Source organism: Macrotis lagotis, chromosome 8, assembly GCF_037893015.1.
Source record: "Macrotis lagotis isolate mMagLag1 chromosome 8, bilby.v1.9.chrom.fasta, whole genome shotgun sequence".
In the NCBI taxonomy this organism is placed as follows: Eukaryota; Metazoa; Chordata; class Mammalia; order Peramelemorphia; family Peramelidae; genus Macrotis; species Macrotis lagotis.
In genome coordinates this window covers 163,746,193-163,761,844 of record NC_133665.1, presented here as the reverse complement: position 1 = coordinate 163,761,844, position 15,652 = coordinate 163,746,193, and the positions used below count along the sequence as shown (strand labels likewise).

General features: G+C 35.4%; 1 protein-coding gene across 2 annotated transcripts in view; it reads right to left on the bottom strand.

Moving 5' to 3' along the window:
- Window positions 1-15,652, bottom strand: part of TMF1 (TATA element modulatory factor 1) — a 35,402-nt gene that overhangs the window by 2,550 nt on the left and 17,200 nt on the right. Inside the window, exons 9-16 of one of the 2 annotated variants that reach the window (XM_074198769.1) lie at window positions 15,406-15,498; window positions 7,519-7,675; window positions 5,922-6,114; window positions 5,239-5,308; window positions 4,957-5,049; window positions 3,701-3,820; window positions 1,645-1,797; window positions 933-1,058 (exon numbers count right to left, since the gene is read on the bottom strand). In XM_074198769.1, the coding sequence (XP_074054870.1) occupies window positions 933-1,058; window positions 1,645-1,797; window positions 3,701-3,820; window positions 4,957-5,049; window positions 5,239-5,308; window positions 5,922-6,114; window positions 7,519-7,675; window positions 15,406-15,498 (1,005 nt within the window). Of the gene's footprint in view, window positions 1-932; window positions 1,059-1,089; window positions 1,328-1,644; window positions 1,798-3,700; window positions 3,821-4,956; window positions 5,050-5,238; window positions 5,309-5,921; window positions 6,115-7,518; window positions 7,676-15,405; window positions 15,499-15,652 lie in introns of those variants that run through there. The other variant, XM_074198770.1, reaches the window with a different exon arrangement.

Below are 15,652 nucleotides of genomic sequence, written 5' to 3'. Positions count from 1 at the left end.
AAATAGGGATACTAATAGTAATTTCGGTTATAATGAAGTTTCAAAATAGAAAGCCTTTTGCATATTTATACCTTATGTAGACATGTCAGTTATTATTCACTGCCTTGTATAAGTACAGTTCATGAAAAAATATACATTTGAAACAGAATAAGTTTAAAATAACTTAACCATGAAATATATTTAATAAAAGTCTTCTCAACCTACTTAGCAGAACTATAATCTCTTCTGATGGCTATTTTATTTCCCTCTTTAACTGCATCAAGAATTAAGTTAAACTAAAGTCCCTTTACTGGTATTTGCTCTTGCTATAAATTAAATCATGGTCCTTTATCTTTGGTGAATTCCATAAGCAGTTTCATTTAAAGTATGAACACAAAATTTTACCTTCACCAAAAAAAAAAAAATCAGAATGGAGAGTTTCTTCCAAATGTATTGGCTTATCCAGTGGCAATGAATCAACTAATGATATAAAGGGAAGTCCTTCAACCATATAAGGTTTCTAATTTTTATTCCCTTTCATGTGCTGGACTTTTAAAACCAATACATGTAATTAAAAACTACCTTGAAAATGTAAAATGATATACAAAATATTCCTTAAAAATTTCTACTCTATAATGGTTTCATGGCTATACATTTTTAATTTACACCAAATATCTTGCCTTCTCATGGTGGGGAGTGGGGTGGGAGGAAGGGAAGAGAATTTGAAACACAAGGTTTTGGAAGTAAATGCTGAAACTTGCATTTGTATGCAGCTGGGATAAAAAAAATTTTTAAAGAAAATAAAATACACAAATTGTTAAAAAAGGAAATGAAGAAAATGTTAATATTATAGCTTAAATTTTAAAAAGATTTCTACTCTAATATTAAGCTATTTTTTTCAAGCTGCTTAGGATATTACATTGAGTGGAATGAATAACTTAAGAAATGCCCACCCTTAGTTGTGCACGAAGTTTTGGTATTTCCTTCACTTTTTCTTCAAATTCATCATTCTGATTTGTTAATTTAACCAACTCTTCAGCCATTATAGAGCGAGTTTTTTCCAGATTTCCAATTTCCATCTACAAAGAGAACATTACAAATCAAAATATTTTTATTCACAAAATACAAACTACTAAGATGGTAAAAGCAAAGAAATTAATGCATTAAAAAACTTTAAAGGAGAAAATGCCAATAAATGAAGAATTCCAACTTCTTCTGGTGGGCATCACAGCCACTGTTTGAATGACAGATCTTTAAAAAATTTCTTGGGTTGCCACTGCCAAACATTTCATCATCAAGTAGCTGAAGTATAAATATTGAGTTTCCCCATATTCAACAATCTGGTCACCTAAAAACAGACAATATGAGTCACTAGGACTATACTTGAAATCTTTCTAGTTTAGTAAAGCCTGCTTTTGTTTTCTTGGAAAAAGAGCAGGAATCACTTCTATACCATAGTGAAGCATCAGAAGATTACTTTGTGGACTCATTCTTTCTAAAAAATCAGAAAACTAAAAATATCTTTATCCCTAACAAGAAGAAAATCCAATATATACTTCTGAGGAAATATGCCTCTGAGAAGATGGAAAGTTGAACTTCTGACAATATCAGTTTGTTTGCTTTTTAAAGTAACATGTATTTGACATACTTAGGATTAATTATTACCTGCAGGTGAGTAATTTCTCCTTCCTTTAATTTTAACTGAGACTGAAGATTTTCAATAACACTTGATCCAGCTCCCATTCTTACAGCATCATAGAGATTACTTCCATTTACTGACACAGACATTGGTCCAAATGAATGATCTTGACATTCATCCTATGTTTATTATAAAAATATTTTATATATATTCATATATATTTTTTTAATATGCATACACATCTATAAAAAGCATTAAGATATAAGGCTCAAAAATAAGGTTAAGTTTTTGCTGCTATGAAATTTGTTAAATTCTAGGAAGATCTGATTATCATCATGGATACATAGAAAAAAAGATTATGTGAGCTCAGAATATCTTTTATCTTTTTCTCATTTCAACAGTGATATGTCAATCAATGTACATTTTAATTACCATGAAACAGAGAATTGACATATTCTCATTTCTAAGAAAAGCTTCAATAAAACTAAAGCTGAACAAAATTCAAATTAAAATACAAATGACTACTTGCTTTCCACAACATTTGTCAGAACCTTTCAAACTGCAGAAAGGAACACCTATACACAGGATATTGTAAATTTCAATTTCAAATATTTGAAAAATCATCTATAGCCTCACTACAGTTAATTGGGAATGCAAATCATGTCAGGAGGGACATGATTATTTTCTGAGGAGAAACATTCCCCCCCTCTCTCTTGGCTTTTATGCCTAACTCTTTTTCTTTTTTTCCCCTATGTTAGTTCTGCTGTACTTTATGGTTTCAATTATTGCCTTCTTGTGAATATCACCCACCTTTATATCTCTAAATCTTATTTCTCACCAAAATGGCTCTCCTAGCTACATTTCTCCTTTTCTCTCACTGGAACTCCCAGTCTTCTAGTTTCCAAGCTAAAAAAACATAGACACCCTTCCTCTCCATTATCCCCTATAATCACTGATTAAACCCTATCCATTCTTCCTTCAAAATATCTCAGTTCAGTCCCCTCCTTTCCTATCACATTGCTCCTCTCTAGTCCAAGTCCTTACCAACTCAAAACTTCATTAAAACTATTATTTAATGGGGAGGCTAGGTGATGCAGTGGATAAAGCACCCGCCCTGGAGTCAGGAGTACCTGGCTTCAAATCCAATCTCAAACACTTAATAATTACCTAGCTGTGTGGCCTTGGGCAAGCCACTTAACCTCATTTGCCTTGAAAAAAACCTAAAAAAAAAGTAATAATAATAATAATAATAATAATAATAATAATAATAATAATAATAATAATGAAACTATTATTTAAATCTAACCTTCTAACTCATCTTCCTAGCTAAAGTTCCTTTCCATATCATACAAAATACACTATCATAGTCAGATAGTTTTCAAAAATCACCATAAATCTTATAGTCTATTAAAAACTCCCTATTAACTATCAAACCAAAATCCTGATATCCTTGAACTGATAATTTTCCAGTAACTCTTAACTCATATCAGTCTCTTTACTGGCCCAAATCCCAGGCAAATCACACTTCCTTGTCTCGTCTCTGCTAAAGTTATACATTTGAATAAAATAAATCATAATGCCTTTTAGTCTCTTCTCAACCTATCTGATTACTTCCCATTCTCCAAGGCTCAGCTCAAGTCTTACCTTTTTCTCTGATCATTTTTCCAGTAACTACAGCACACACACAAATCTTCCTTTCCATTCAATGAATTTCTATATTTATACAATCTATAGAGCACATCACACACCACTAATTTATAGAGAGTCTTGTATACTTCCCCAATTGAATGCCTAAACTAAATGGGCTCTCAATAATTCTTGCTGTTTCAGCATTAATAATGCAGTCAAACACATGAGTAAAGAACACACATATAAGAGTTAAAGAAACTCTGTTTCCTATTTTATTTACTTTTTATTTATAATTTCCTAGAATGTATTTTGGCTGTAGGCACATATTTATATTCACCAACTTACAGACATGTGGAGAAAATGGAGGAGTAAAGGAGAAGGTGTTGGTACATCTCCCTTTCCTCTTCTTCGTTTTTCTGATTTGAAAATGTACAGTAAGAAATAAACCATTACCTGGGAAAGATATGATGTTTGTAAGCCTGCCATATCAATTCCACTTAGAGAACTTGAGCGTGACAAGGTAGGAGTGCTAGAAACAGTTTCCAGTGTTGAAAAAGAAAATGTCTTACGTTCCTTTGAATATTAAAATATCCAATACAGATGAAGGAAAGCAAAAGAATAATAAAAAAGGGCAGGTTATTAGTTTGGTTTTTGAAACAAAAAAAATAATAATTTTCATAAGACAATATAGATAAGACTTCTGAAGTTCTATCAACAAAGGAGTGATAAATATTAACATCTTATCTTTAAGGTATACCTAAACTTTATTAGTTAATGTTACTTATATAACTTCAGAGTCTAACCTATTTATATCAATATCATTCTAACTTTTTGAGGATAAAAAGGAATTTTTTGTTGAACCAGCTAGAAAGTGAATTTTTACTTTTGACAGCACAATATATAAAATCAAACTCAATTCATAAGTCAAATTAATATTGATTTCTGACATTAGAAGCTTCTAAGTCAGTTTATTTAAGCACTGTTCTAAACTTACAATTTCAAGATATAATAATCTACATAGGCCTTTTAGTAAGAATGTATTAGTCCTTCAACTAAAAAGAGAAATTTCAAATTAATACTTTCCATGGCTAACAAGTTACCACTTCAGTTTCACTTCCAGGGAGCCTCTAATAATGCCACTTAGTTTCACCAATATAATAAAAGAACAGATTCAAAAAGTTAGAAATTATACTCAAGCCCTCAAGTTCAATACTGTCTTGGATACTCTGTGAATAAGAATGGCACACTGACAACTAAGATTTACTATAGATTTAGATTTAGACAGAATATCAAGAGATCATTAGCTGAATGCCCTTCTCATTTTACATATAAGGAACTGAGAAACAGAAAGACTTTCCAAAGGGCCCATAGACAAACACAGCAAAGCCAAATCATAAATCCAGTCCTCTAATGCTGAAATCAAGGTTCTTTCTAATGCCTGCTGACCTCCAAAGGAATGCCTAAGTTTCTTCTGGTCATACAGCAGAAACAGTTCTACAGACTGCACCTGTGCAATAGAGACCAAATTGCTCACCATCTTAGGGATGGCAGAAATAAGGGAGCTAATGATGGAGAAAATCTGCAACTCAAATTTTTTTTAATGAGTGCCAAAATTGTCTTTACATGTAATTTTCAAAAAATGCTATAAAAAAGAATGAGTAATTGAATATAATTCTTACTGAATGATAGAGGCAAAGGAAAAGCAATACCTTTTCTTTCATCATTTCCTGGGATAAAATTGCTTTCTTTCTTTCTTGTTCAACTTTCATTTTTTCCATTTCTAGTTGACTGTTTAATAATGTCTAAAAAATAAAATTAAATTATTTGCAATCTGATAAAGTTAGAGACATAAAGACATACTCAGGACCCTATAACTGCTACAGATGAAGTCTCAGGGATCTGGCAGCTTCATGTCTATCATTTTCTATTCCATTCCTCCCACTTTTCCCTCCTGGTCCCATTAAGGGGTAGCAGAGCCCCAAAAGAGCTACCTTTTCTTTCCGAGCCTCTTCTATGGTTTTCCCATACTCTTCCTTTAAGTTTTCAAGTTCAACCTGGTACCTAGGTAAACCAAAAGGATATGAAAACACAAAGAAAGCAACAAAAAAGATTCTTAAAAATAAGTTTTACTAACTTGTTACGTATGAGTTAAGTATTTCTGTGAGTCTGCAAAAGTCCATTTTCGATTGATAAGCTGAAATTCTAAAAATGAGAGCTCTATTTATAAAGATTTAACTGGTGCTGAAAATTCTAGCAAAACAGAAATATTGCTCTATCCTACCTCTCTACTCTCTCTAAATTTATTAATGAACACAAAAAACTAAGAGTCAGCAAAGGCACGGGGACTGAGATAATTGGCTTTGGGACCAAGAAGCCCCTCCCCTCTACCGCTTCAAGGCTATGGGCACCTCAACACATCAAACAGTGAACTAACTGCAGGGCTTCAGGCAAGGGTCCAAAAATGAGATCCAGGAGCTCCCTAGACTATTATTTTCCAATGAAACAATAGGTCCCATTTCTAACTCTATAAAAAAATAAAGTATTTAGAATAATTACATATTGCCACCTCAAACAAAAAACTTTGCAAAGTTGGTTAGCATTTTAAAAGATGCTGTCACTTTTCAGTGTTCCATACCTCACTTTTCAATAAAGTTTCACTCAAAAAGCTGCTTACCTGCTGTTTTCATCTTCCAGTTTCTGTAGTCTGTTTTTCTCAGCTTCAAGCTGGACCTGAAATCTACTGTTTTCCTGTCTCAAGATGCTATTCTGTGACTCCATGGAAGACACCTGCATTTTGTGACTATGAAGCTCTTCAACTGCAGCACGTTCCCTTTCCACAGCTGCTGCCAAAGAGGCCTGTGATTCACCTGATGACAAGAAATGAATGAAAATAACCAACTCTTTCTCTTGTTTCTGGACCACCAAGATTAGAACTTTAAAACTTCTAATTTGTGAATGGATAGTTCTAAATATGAGTTAAGCATGCCTGGTTCAGGACTAATGACCATAAATAAAAAAAAACCAGTAAATTCTTGAATTATATTTATCATATTATTCCAAGGACAATTATCATGAAAAGGGCACTTCCTTCATTATTGCTCTAAATAAAATGAATTTCATCATTGCCTCAGTTTTATAGATTTTCTGTAACAGCAAATTTTTCATATACCATATCTACTCAAAGAGTAAGGGTAGTGAAATTTAACTCAGAAATGTATTCTAATATGTACAACTCTGTGCATAAGCTATCTCCAAAATCCACAGAAAGTAGATATGGCTCTTCCATCAAAGTAGAACAGAAACAGCTCCACCACCCCACCCCCCAGCCAGAGCTTGCTGCGAGTTGTCCCTAGTTTAGCTCTACTCATGAGGCTGAAGGTTATTTTCCCATGCCTCATCCTCCTCCGCCTCTCCTGGCCTTTGGAGGTCTTGTCTCATCAGATCCAAGCTGGGAGAATCAGACTCTAGAAGGCTGCACAGCACACATAAGAGGTCAGAGATAACAAGTAACAAGATTCATGAGAAAAAGGTTGTGCAAGGGACATGAAAAAATTCTCTATGTGATAGTAACTGCAAAGGTAAATTGAGAGAAACTAGACAAAATTCCAATGTCTGCTAAGATGAATTCTGACTTTGTCCTACTCAACTGATAATGTAAATATCTGTAAAGCCTTCTCACTCTTTCAATAGTTAAGGCAACACAGTTAATACAAGTATTCAAGCTGGAACTGCAGAGGAGGAAGAAAGCAAGCTGCACTTCTCTTGAGAAACTGCCTCGTGGCCTCAAAGACATTGCTGAGAGGCTGTCCCTCCTGCACAGCAAAGGGAGTGATCTCATCTGGAAGGTTCCTTTATCAGTGAAATCGCAGAGTCATTCTCTCCTCCTCTGGCCCCACAGACAAGCAGGGCAGCAGGCACACCCCACAATGGCAAACACAGCATGAAAGACACCCAAGCCAAGTCTTCGGGGTGCTGGACAAATGCAGAGGAGATTCTCTCCGGCTGAGAGTGCAGCGAGAGGCTGGGGAGAGCCACACCATCATGATGCATGCACAACCACTTGGGGCTCTGTGGAGTCTGAACCCTAAGTGTGAGCCCCATGGCCTCCCATCGAGCAAAGCTCATGCTAAGGCCACCAGTCGTACACAAGCCCAAGTGATCCAGACACTGGCATCTTCTGACACATAACTGATTGAGTTCATTGGCATTTTATCGCTTTCCCTCAAATATACACAACCCAATTAACTGTCATAAAATTCAAGGTTGCTCACCAAGTCGATCAGAGAGATTCTTTTCTAACTTCTCCCATGACAAGGTCTGAGCTCCCAGAGTAGCTTGGAGATTTTCTATTTGTCGAAGCAATGGTCTTGTGGTAGATGTAACGCTCTGGCTTAGTTCTTGGTTCCTATTCTCTGCCTCCTGGAGTCTCTAAATTATGAAATTTTCATGTCATCACCAATATTAGTAAAATTCCTAACAAACATTACCAAACTTCATAGGAAAATTTCTACATATTAAGATAAATGTTTCCCAATACATAACACTTAGGAGACACAAGTATTTCAAATAAAAATAGCATGAAGCTGTCGTACTATTGTGTCTCACCCACCCAGAGGCTGCTCCTTTTCCTCTCCCTTCCAACTGAAAAGTCCCATATCAACAGTCTGATTGATTACTTTGTTAAGAATAACGAAAACAATGGAACAAAATCCCTCAGTTATTCAGAATATTCGTCTTTACTTCCATTTCTAAGAAAAATCAATTAATCAAATATTTTTTAAACACCAACTATATGCTACACAGTATGCTATATAAAGAAAAAAATTTAGAAGTACTTGCCCTTAAGAAGCTTGCCTTTACTCAACAATATATGTCATACAAAAGAATATAACATACAAAAAGAACAAGGTGATTTTGAGAGGGTCACACTTAAGCAGCTGGAGGTGAGGGTAGAATTGGAGAAGGCTTCACTGAAGAGACGAAGTTGAAGCAACATTCAGAAGATTAAGAATTCTAGATGGAGCAGGTGACAAACAATTGCGCTCCAGGGAAGGGGCCCTGGAGAATTAGTGGAGAAGAGGATGTCGCACATTGTGCCACAGGAAGCACTTCCTCAGGTATATGGAACACAAGTGTTTGTGAAGAGAAATGATAAGTAACAAAGATGAAAAGATGGGTTGGTGCCAGGCTGTTATGGGCCAGACACTGGATGTTCCAGCAGGAACAGGGACCACTTGAACACAGCAATCAGGCCACTGACAAGGTGTGCTGTGGGCACCCAGAAGCTGGGCCAACAATGGTTTGGAAAGCATAAAGCCTTATGCAGGAAGCTCAGTTGAGGGATGAGGAGGACATGAACTCAAACGGTGGACATGGGAGGAAGAGAGGGGATAGATGGCATGAAGGCCAAATCAATGAGACTTGGCAACTAATTCTGTACATGGGTGAGGGAAAATTAGGAGTCAAGAATAACACCAAGGAAGGAAATGTGGATGACTGAAAGGATCACGGCACCCTCCAAAGAGACAGAAAGTATGGATGGGAGGGAGGTGTGAGGAGCAGACCATGCTTTTTTGAGGTGCCCATGGGACATCTAGTTGGAAAGGCTGAAATGGCCTCCTATATCAGGTCTACTCATTGAAATCCTAGTCATCATTAAATGCTGACTCCTAGGTGGATTTTTTCTGTCCCTGATTTCTCACAGATGATAATGATCTTCTCACCTCCCCTGGATTTCATAAGACAGATTTTTGTACCTCTCAGTTTAACAAAGGTGATTCTGAGGGGAAGTTACTGGTTCATTTATCAAGCTCCAGTCTGCAGTGTGTGAAAGAAATATGGGTGTGTTTATGTGTGTGTGTGTGTGTGTGTGTGTGTGTGTGTGTGTGTGTGTGTGTCTGTCTGTCTGTCTGTCTATTCAACCCTCTGGATTTTAAACTTCATGAGAGTGAGCAGTGCCTTATTATCTCAGTATTTTTTATGTTATTGTTAACCAAAAAACCAACCTCTAGACTTGGCACAGATATTTAATATTTGCTGAACTACTCATGACTCAGTCATATCTCCTCATCCAAGTCTTTTTAAGAGTTTATAGAAATAGAAAGATGAACTAATCTGGGTTTCACCGTTTCTGTATCTATCTGATATGGAATGTTCAGACAAACAATAATCAAAAGGGTAGGCTCTAAGTTACTTAGAATAAAGAATGCAATGTGGACAGCTATAGTTAAAGTATCTATTTGCATATTAAAATATTTATACTAAAAATTCTGCAGTGATATAACTATTCCTTCTAAATTACAATGTTTTCTGTGATTGATTGATTGATTTTAGATTTTTCAAGGCAATGGGGTTAAGTGGTTTGCCCAAGGCCACACAGCTAGGTACTTATTAAGTGTCTGAGGTCGGATTTGAACTCAGGTACTCCTGACTCCAAGGCCAGTGCTCTATCCACTGCGCCACCTAGCTGCCCATGTGATTTATTTTAAGACAGCTAACAATCTGATGAAATGCTGTTAAGAGATGAAAAGCACATTCATTTTAGAAAAAATGGGAAGACTTGAATGAAACAATGAAGAGTGAAATGAGTACAATGAAGACAACACTGGATTCAGTAATAGCAATACAGTTCAAAGAATAACTATTAGCTATTCTGAGTATTATAAATTTTCAAATCAACTACTATTCACCTCCAAAGAAGAACCGATAAATACAAGTGAGCATGACATGGTTTTACATATATCTATATCTAAAAACCTACATATCCACTTCTCTTTATCTGTGTGAGTGTGAATGTGTGTGAGTGTGTGTGTGTGTGTGTGTGTGTGTGTGTGTGTGTGTGTGAGAGAGAGAGAGAGAGAGAGAGAGAGAGAGAGACAGAGACTATTTGGAACTTAAAATATAAGAAAAAAAAGTTTTTTCTTTAAAGACAGATAACATCCTTTGGTTCACATTAGCAACAGGAGAAATGGTATACCAATCTATTCTTCATTCTGAATATATTGCAAGAAGTCTATTTAAAAGGAAGTCACAAATTTACTATTTTCCAGTCAATCTGGCCATTGGGAGGCAGACAACCTAGCTCCCACATACTTATTTCAACAAAAATATAAAAGGAGCAGCAGAGCAAATAATGACCCAGAAATCCAATAATAAATTGTATCGAGTGACTTCATCCACCTTACCAATGAAGAAAAAGTAAAAAAAAAAAGTCCTTGGGAAAGAGGACCCAATAAAAAAAGCATATCCAAAAGAGATGGTAGACTCCCACACAAAGAGAAACACCCATCACCTTAGGTAGCATGAGCAAATGAAAGTGCTAACATGATTCTTGGAAGCACACTAGCACTCAAAGCAAAAATAAATCAAACATAGGTCTAAAGGCTCCAAGAGTCCTAGTACTCTGTCCTAAGATGCAAATGGGTCCTGAAGATCCACTCACCCAAGTTCAAAGATCCATGAGAATCTGAAATCTACTTAAAATCTTATCGGTGCTTTTAGTGCAGACAGCACCCTAAGAGGAGGAGTAAGTTGATGAATGAAAATCAATCATCAACTACAATATCACATTTAAATGAACATCAATAGGCAGAGCTTGATTCCAGCACAAAGTCTCAATTTAAAAACCAAGGCTATAGAGATATTTAACACACACACACACACACACAGAATAATTGTAGATGCAGTAGAGTTCAAAATTCCAGTCTAAAAGAAGAAAATAATTCCAAGACAACTAAAAGCAAAGACTAAAAGTATTAATGGACTTCCTGCAAGGACAAGAATACTTAGAAAAAATGAAACAGGAGATAAAAAATGTAAGAGATTTTCAGGAAAAAATTAAAAGATAAATAGTTCAGGATAAGAGGTGGTAAACTTGGGGGCAGCTAGGGGGCATAGAGCAGCCCTGGAGTCAGGAGTTCAAATCCAGCCTCAGACACTTAATAATTACCTAGCTGTGTGGCCTTAGGCAAGCCACTTAATGCCATTTGCCTTGCAAAAAAAAAAAAAAAGAGGTGGTAAACTTTACCCCAAAAGTAACAGATTCCTGGAAAATTGAAATAGACCAAACAGAAATCAATGGCTCTATAAGACAACAAAGAATATTAGAATGAAATCTAAAATGCCAGAATACAGATGAATTATATCTGTATTCCTGGAATTTCCACATCAATAAAATTCTCTTTTTCCATTAGTATCCTACTTTTCTCCATTTCACTGCTTGGTTTTTTCTTCATTACTTATATAGAATTTTGGAATTCCTAGAAACAAAAGAAAATGTAAGGCATTTACTATCCAAAACAAATCAAAGCAAGTCTAGAAGAGATAATTTAAGAATCATCAAGGTCCCTGATTTTTAAAAATGTCAAAGTAGAATATATCAACAAATCATCAGTGAAAACTTATCCAGATCAATTAAAGCAGAGGGTAAAATGAAAATAAAAAAAGAATATTGTTAGTGAATAGTTAATAAGTGTTCTTATGTGATGGGCACTGCCTACACATAAGATTAAAGACAAAAACACAAGATTCTGGTCCCAAAAGCTCAGAATGCTAATGGGGAGACAAAATGCAAATTTAGCTAGGTTCATGAAAAATTATCTTAAAAGGAAAAGACTATCTCTAAAAGGTACTGGAAAAGTCTCCTATTAAAGGTGGAATTAGATCTGTAAAGAAGGAATTCAGGGAAGTCTAAAGATCAAGATTTGACAATAGTTGGGTAAACTGGGTGAATGAGAGAGGAAATGAAGATGATGTTGAAGCTACAAGACTGGGTAAATAGGTAACTTGGACTGTTCCCCTACATAGTAATAAGATATTTAGGAAGAGAATAAGGTTTAGGGAAAAAAGATAAAGTTGCTTTTAGCATACTGAATATAAGGTGTGAAGTCCAAGAGACAGCTGAAGAGATATATACATGTACAAACACATAGATAAGATAGAGTCCCATCTGGGAATCATCTGCACAGAAATGCTAGTTGAAGTTACAGAAGCTAATAAGATAGCTAAATCAGAGGAAGGAGAGATATGAAGAGAACAGAAGTCTAAGGATAAAAAGCCTTAGGGCATAGTTAATGAGGGTGACCTGAAAAATACAACGAAGGAGATTGAGGAGTAGTCAGTGGGGTAGGAAACCCAGGAGAAAGTAGAATCAGGAGAATCTAGGTCACAGAGAAGTCTCTAGAAGGTGACCAGATGCATCACACTCTAGAGACATACAAAAGATTAAGGCTAATTGATTTCTCAATTTAAAGATCATTAATGACTTTGAAGATGGCAGTTTTAGTAGAATAAGGAGATCAGAAGTCACAATACACAACATTTAGAAGATCAGTAGAGGAAATGGAGGGATTTAGCATAAACAGCTTTCTCATGGAGTTTAGCCAAAAAAAGGAGAAAAAGGATAGCAACTGGTAGGGAGAGTGAGATCAAGTTTTCAAGGATAGGAGAGACAGATGTGGTTTATATATTAAATACACAGATTGAAGAATGTGGGCATGAAAGGGGAAAAGCTGCTGAAGACGGAGGAGAGGGGATAAGGGTGCAGGTAGAGTATGCCTAAGCAAAGAGCTCCTTCTCTTCATGTGAGGTCTACCACGGCTAGTGGAGATAATAGGGAAGATGCCTAAGTAATATTAGAAGAGAAAGAGTGGAGAAGAAGGAGCTTTTAGCAAATGTCCTGGGGGAAAAAAGTTCAAAGAATATTAAGAGCTAAAATCCAGAGTTTCCATATCACAGAAAAAAATACAAGAAACTACAGAGGGATCATACAAGACCTGGCAGTTCCCATCATAAACTAGAGGATCTAGAACGGCACTACTCCTAAGGACTCAAGATAGAAGCTGACAATCAGGTATTATTAACCCTGCAAATATGGATATATAATCCAAGCCGGGGTGGGGGTGGGGGGGGGAACCTTTCATCAGAATAAAGAACTTGCCAACATTCTTGATCAGATGATCACCAGAACTGAGTGAGAATGCTGAAATGCAAACAGGAGAGTCAAGAGAAAGCTAGAATGGTTTTGAGCAATTTAAAGAACCTGAAAGATGATGTTATGTTTACATTCTAATAAATAGAGAAGGAACAAGTGTAGCCTTAAAATCTTAAGGTTTTCAAGGGTTATTCAGGAAGTTAAGTAGGAAAAACAGATGCTTTGGTTCTGGGTTTTAAGAGGAAAGAAAGAGAAGATAAAAGAAAAATATATTAATATCAGAAGGAGGAAGAATAGAGTAGCTCTCATGGTGCACCACATGAGAAGAGCATAGGTGGGTGGCATAGGCATCAGATGAATCTCATACTTTTCTGAAGTGGACAACCCTCCTTAGACACACAGAGACACTAAGTTTGATGAATCAGAACAGAACAGAAAGAGAAGGAATATAAGGAAATGAAAATTTCCTGAATTAAAAGTTTGATTAAAAGGCGGGAAAAAAAGCCAAAAAACTGGAAATGGCTAAACAAACTGTGATATACAAATAATGGAATATTATTGCACTGAAAGAAATAACAGAAGAGATGATTTCAAAGAATCCTGGGAAGTGAAACCCGATTAAAAGGCAAAGTGAGCAGAAGCAGCAATATAATTTAGAAGACTTTAATTCTATAAAGAAAAGTGACTCTATATGACTTAAAAACTCCAATCAAAGCAAAGAACTGCATTTACAAAGGAGCTATGATGAAAATATCATTCATTTCCTGACAAAGTGGTGATGGATTTGAGGTACAGGATGAGACTCATTTTTATATGTGGCTACTGTTTAGATTTCTTTTTTGTTTGATTATGCTTGTTATTACTTTTTTTCTTCCATTTTTAATTGGGGGAGAAGGACAGCAATGGTGATAAAGAAAAGAAAGTCAATGAAACTTATTTTTTTAAATACACAGAACAGTATGATGTCCAAAAGAAAGCATGGATAAACAGGGCAGTTTTGAAAGAAATATGTTGAATTATTAATATTCTTTTTGGTTTTTTACTTAATAAAGCACACTTTTAGCTTTATTTCAGTCTTTCTTAAGTAAAAATGTTTAGAAAAATCAAGTTGGACATATTAACACTTCTTAAAAATTTTGGCAATATAGTGCCCAAATTCCAAACAGCACAAGCTATATCAATGTTAAAAAGTATGAAAGATATCAAACCAAAACATCAGGGCAAGTAATAGACTGAAAAGATATAATAAATGCCCAAATTTTGAAATTGGGAATCCAGACTATCAAGGTCAAGGCTGAAAAATCCTCAACAATGTTCACTGCTTTAGCTTAAGTATACACTTTCTCCCTTGTTTTCCTAAAATAAATCTTCAATTTGGCTGTTTTAGGTTAACCTACTTAATCACATCCAAAAAGTTTGAAATTTCACTCAGCAGAACTGCTACATACAGAAATTCAGAAATATTACACTTGTTACTAGGGAAGGATTCTGAGCTTAGTCCATATGTGCACTGTACTAAACCTCCATGACAACATGGAGCAAATATACATAAATTTTCATATTCAAGTTTCAAAAAACCTTTTAACTTTTGTTTACACTCATTCCTTCAGCTTTCAGTAAAAGAAGGTTATCCTGTCATTTTTATGGTGGCATTTACTACTACTCTAAGGAATAATTTCAGATGCCAAATTTAAATGATTAGAAATAAAGGGATTTTACTTCCCCTACATATTGCTAACCAGGACTAACTAATATCAAACTATCAGCTTCCCCACCCAAGAAATCTCAAATCTAATAAGCTTCCAAGATCACACACACACACACACACACACTGCCTTTAAGCTGGCTGAGACACTGAAGTCAGTGTCACCTAAAAAAGCAAGTGGTATGGAAAAGAGAATCATGGATTTGCATACAATCTTCTTTTTGAGTTCTATTTAATGAAAAATGCTTTTTTTAAAAAAAAATTGGTATTTAGGTTTAGAAAAATTAAATTTTAAGAAAGGTTTCCAAGGGAAAAAAAAAATAAATGCCAAAGACGTGACATCAATGGACCTAGTGAGCCTGCCAGCTCCACCCATGTAGGATGTGACCTCATAGTCATCTATCTTTCTAAGATGGTTTTTTTGACATTATAAATGAGAAGGATAATGTCTGCATGAGCCACATCTCATGGCTTCCCAGGAAAACTGAGACAAACACAGAGAAAACAACATCTCCATTGTACCTGTTGCAGTTCACTGATTTCATGGCGTAAATAATCTTCCTTTCTTGCAGCAGTTTGTTCTGCCCGCTGCAAAGCCAATCTGAGATCTCCTACCTATATCAAAGAAAATCTCATCAATAATCAAAACATCTGAATTACTTAGAAGACTATTAGATATTTTTTGCTGTGCTGCTTTATCTTTCACACTTCAGGCCCTATATTTTTTAATGTGCTTTCTTATGAATTAATTTCATGTAAGATATTGTAC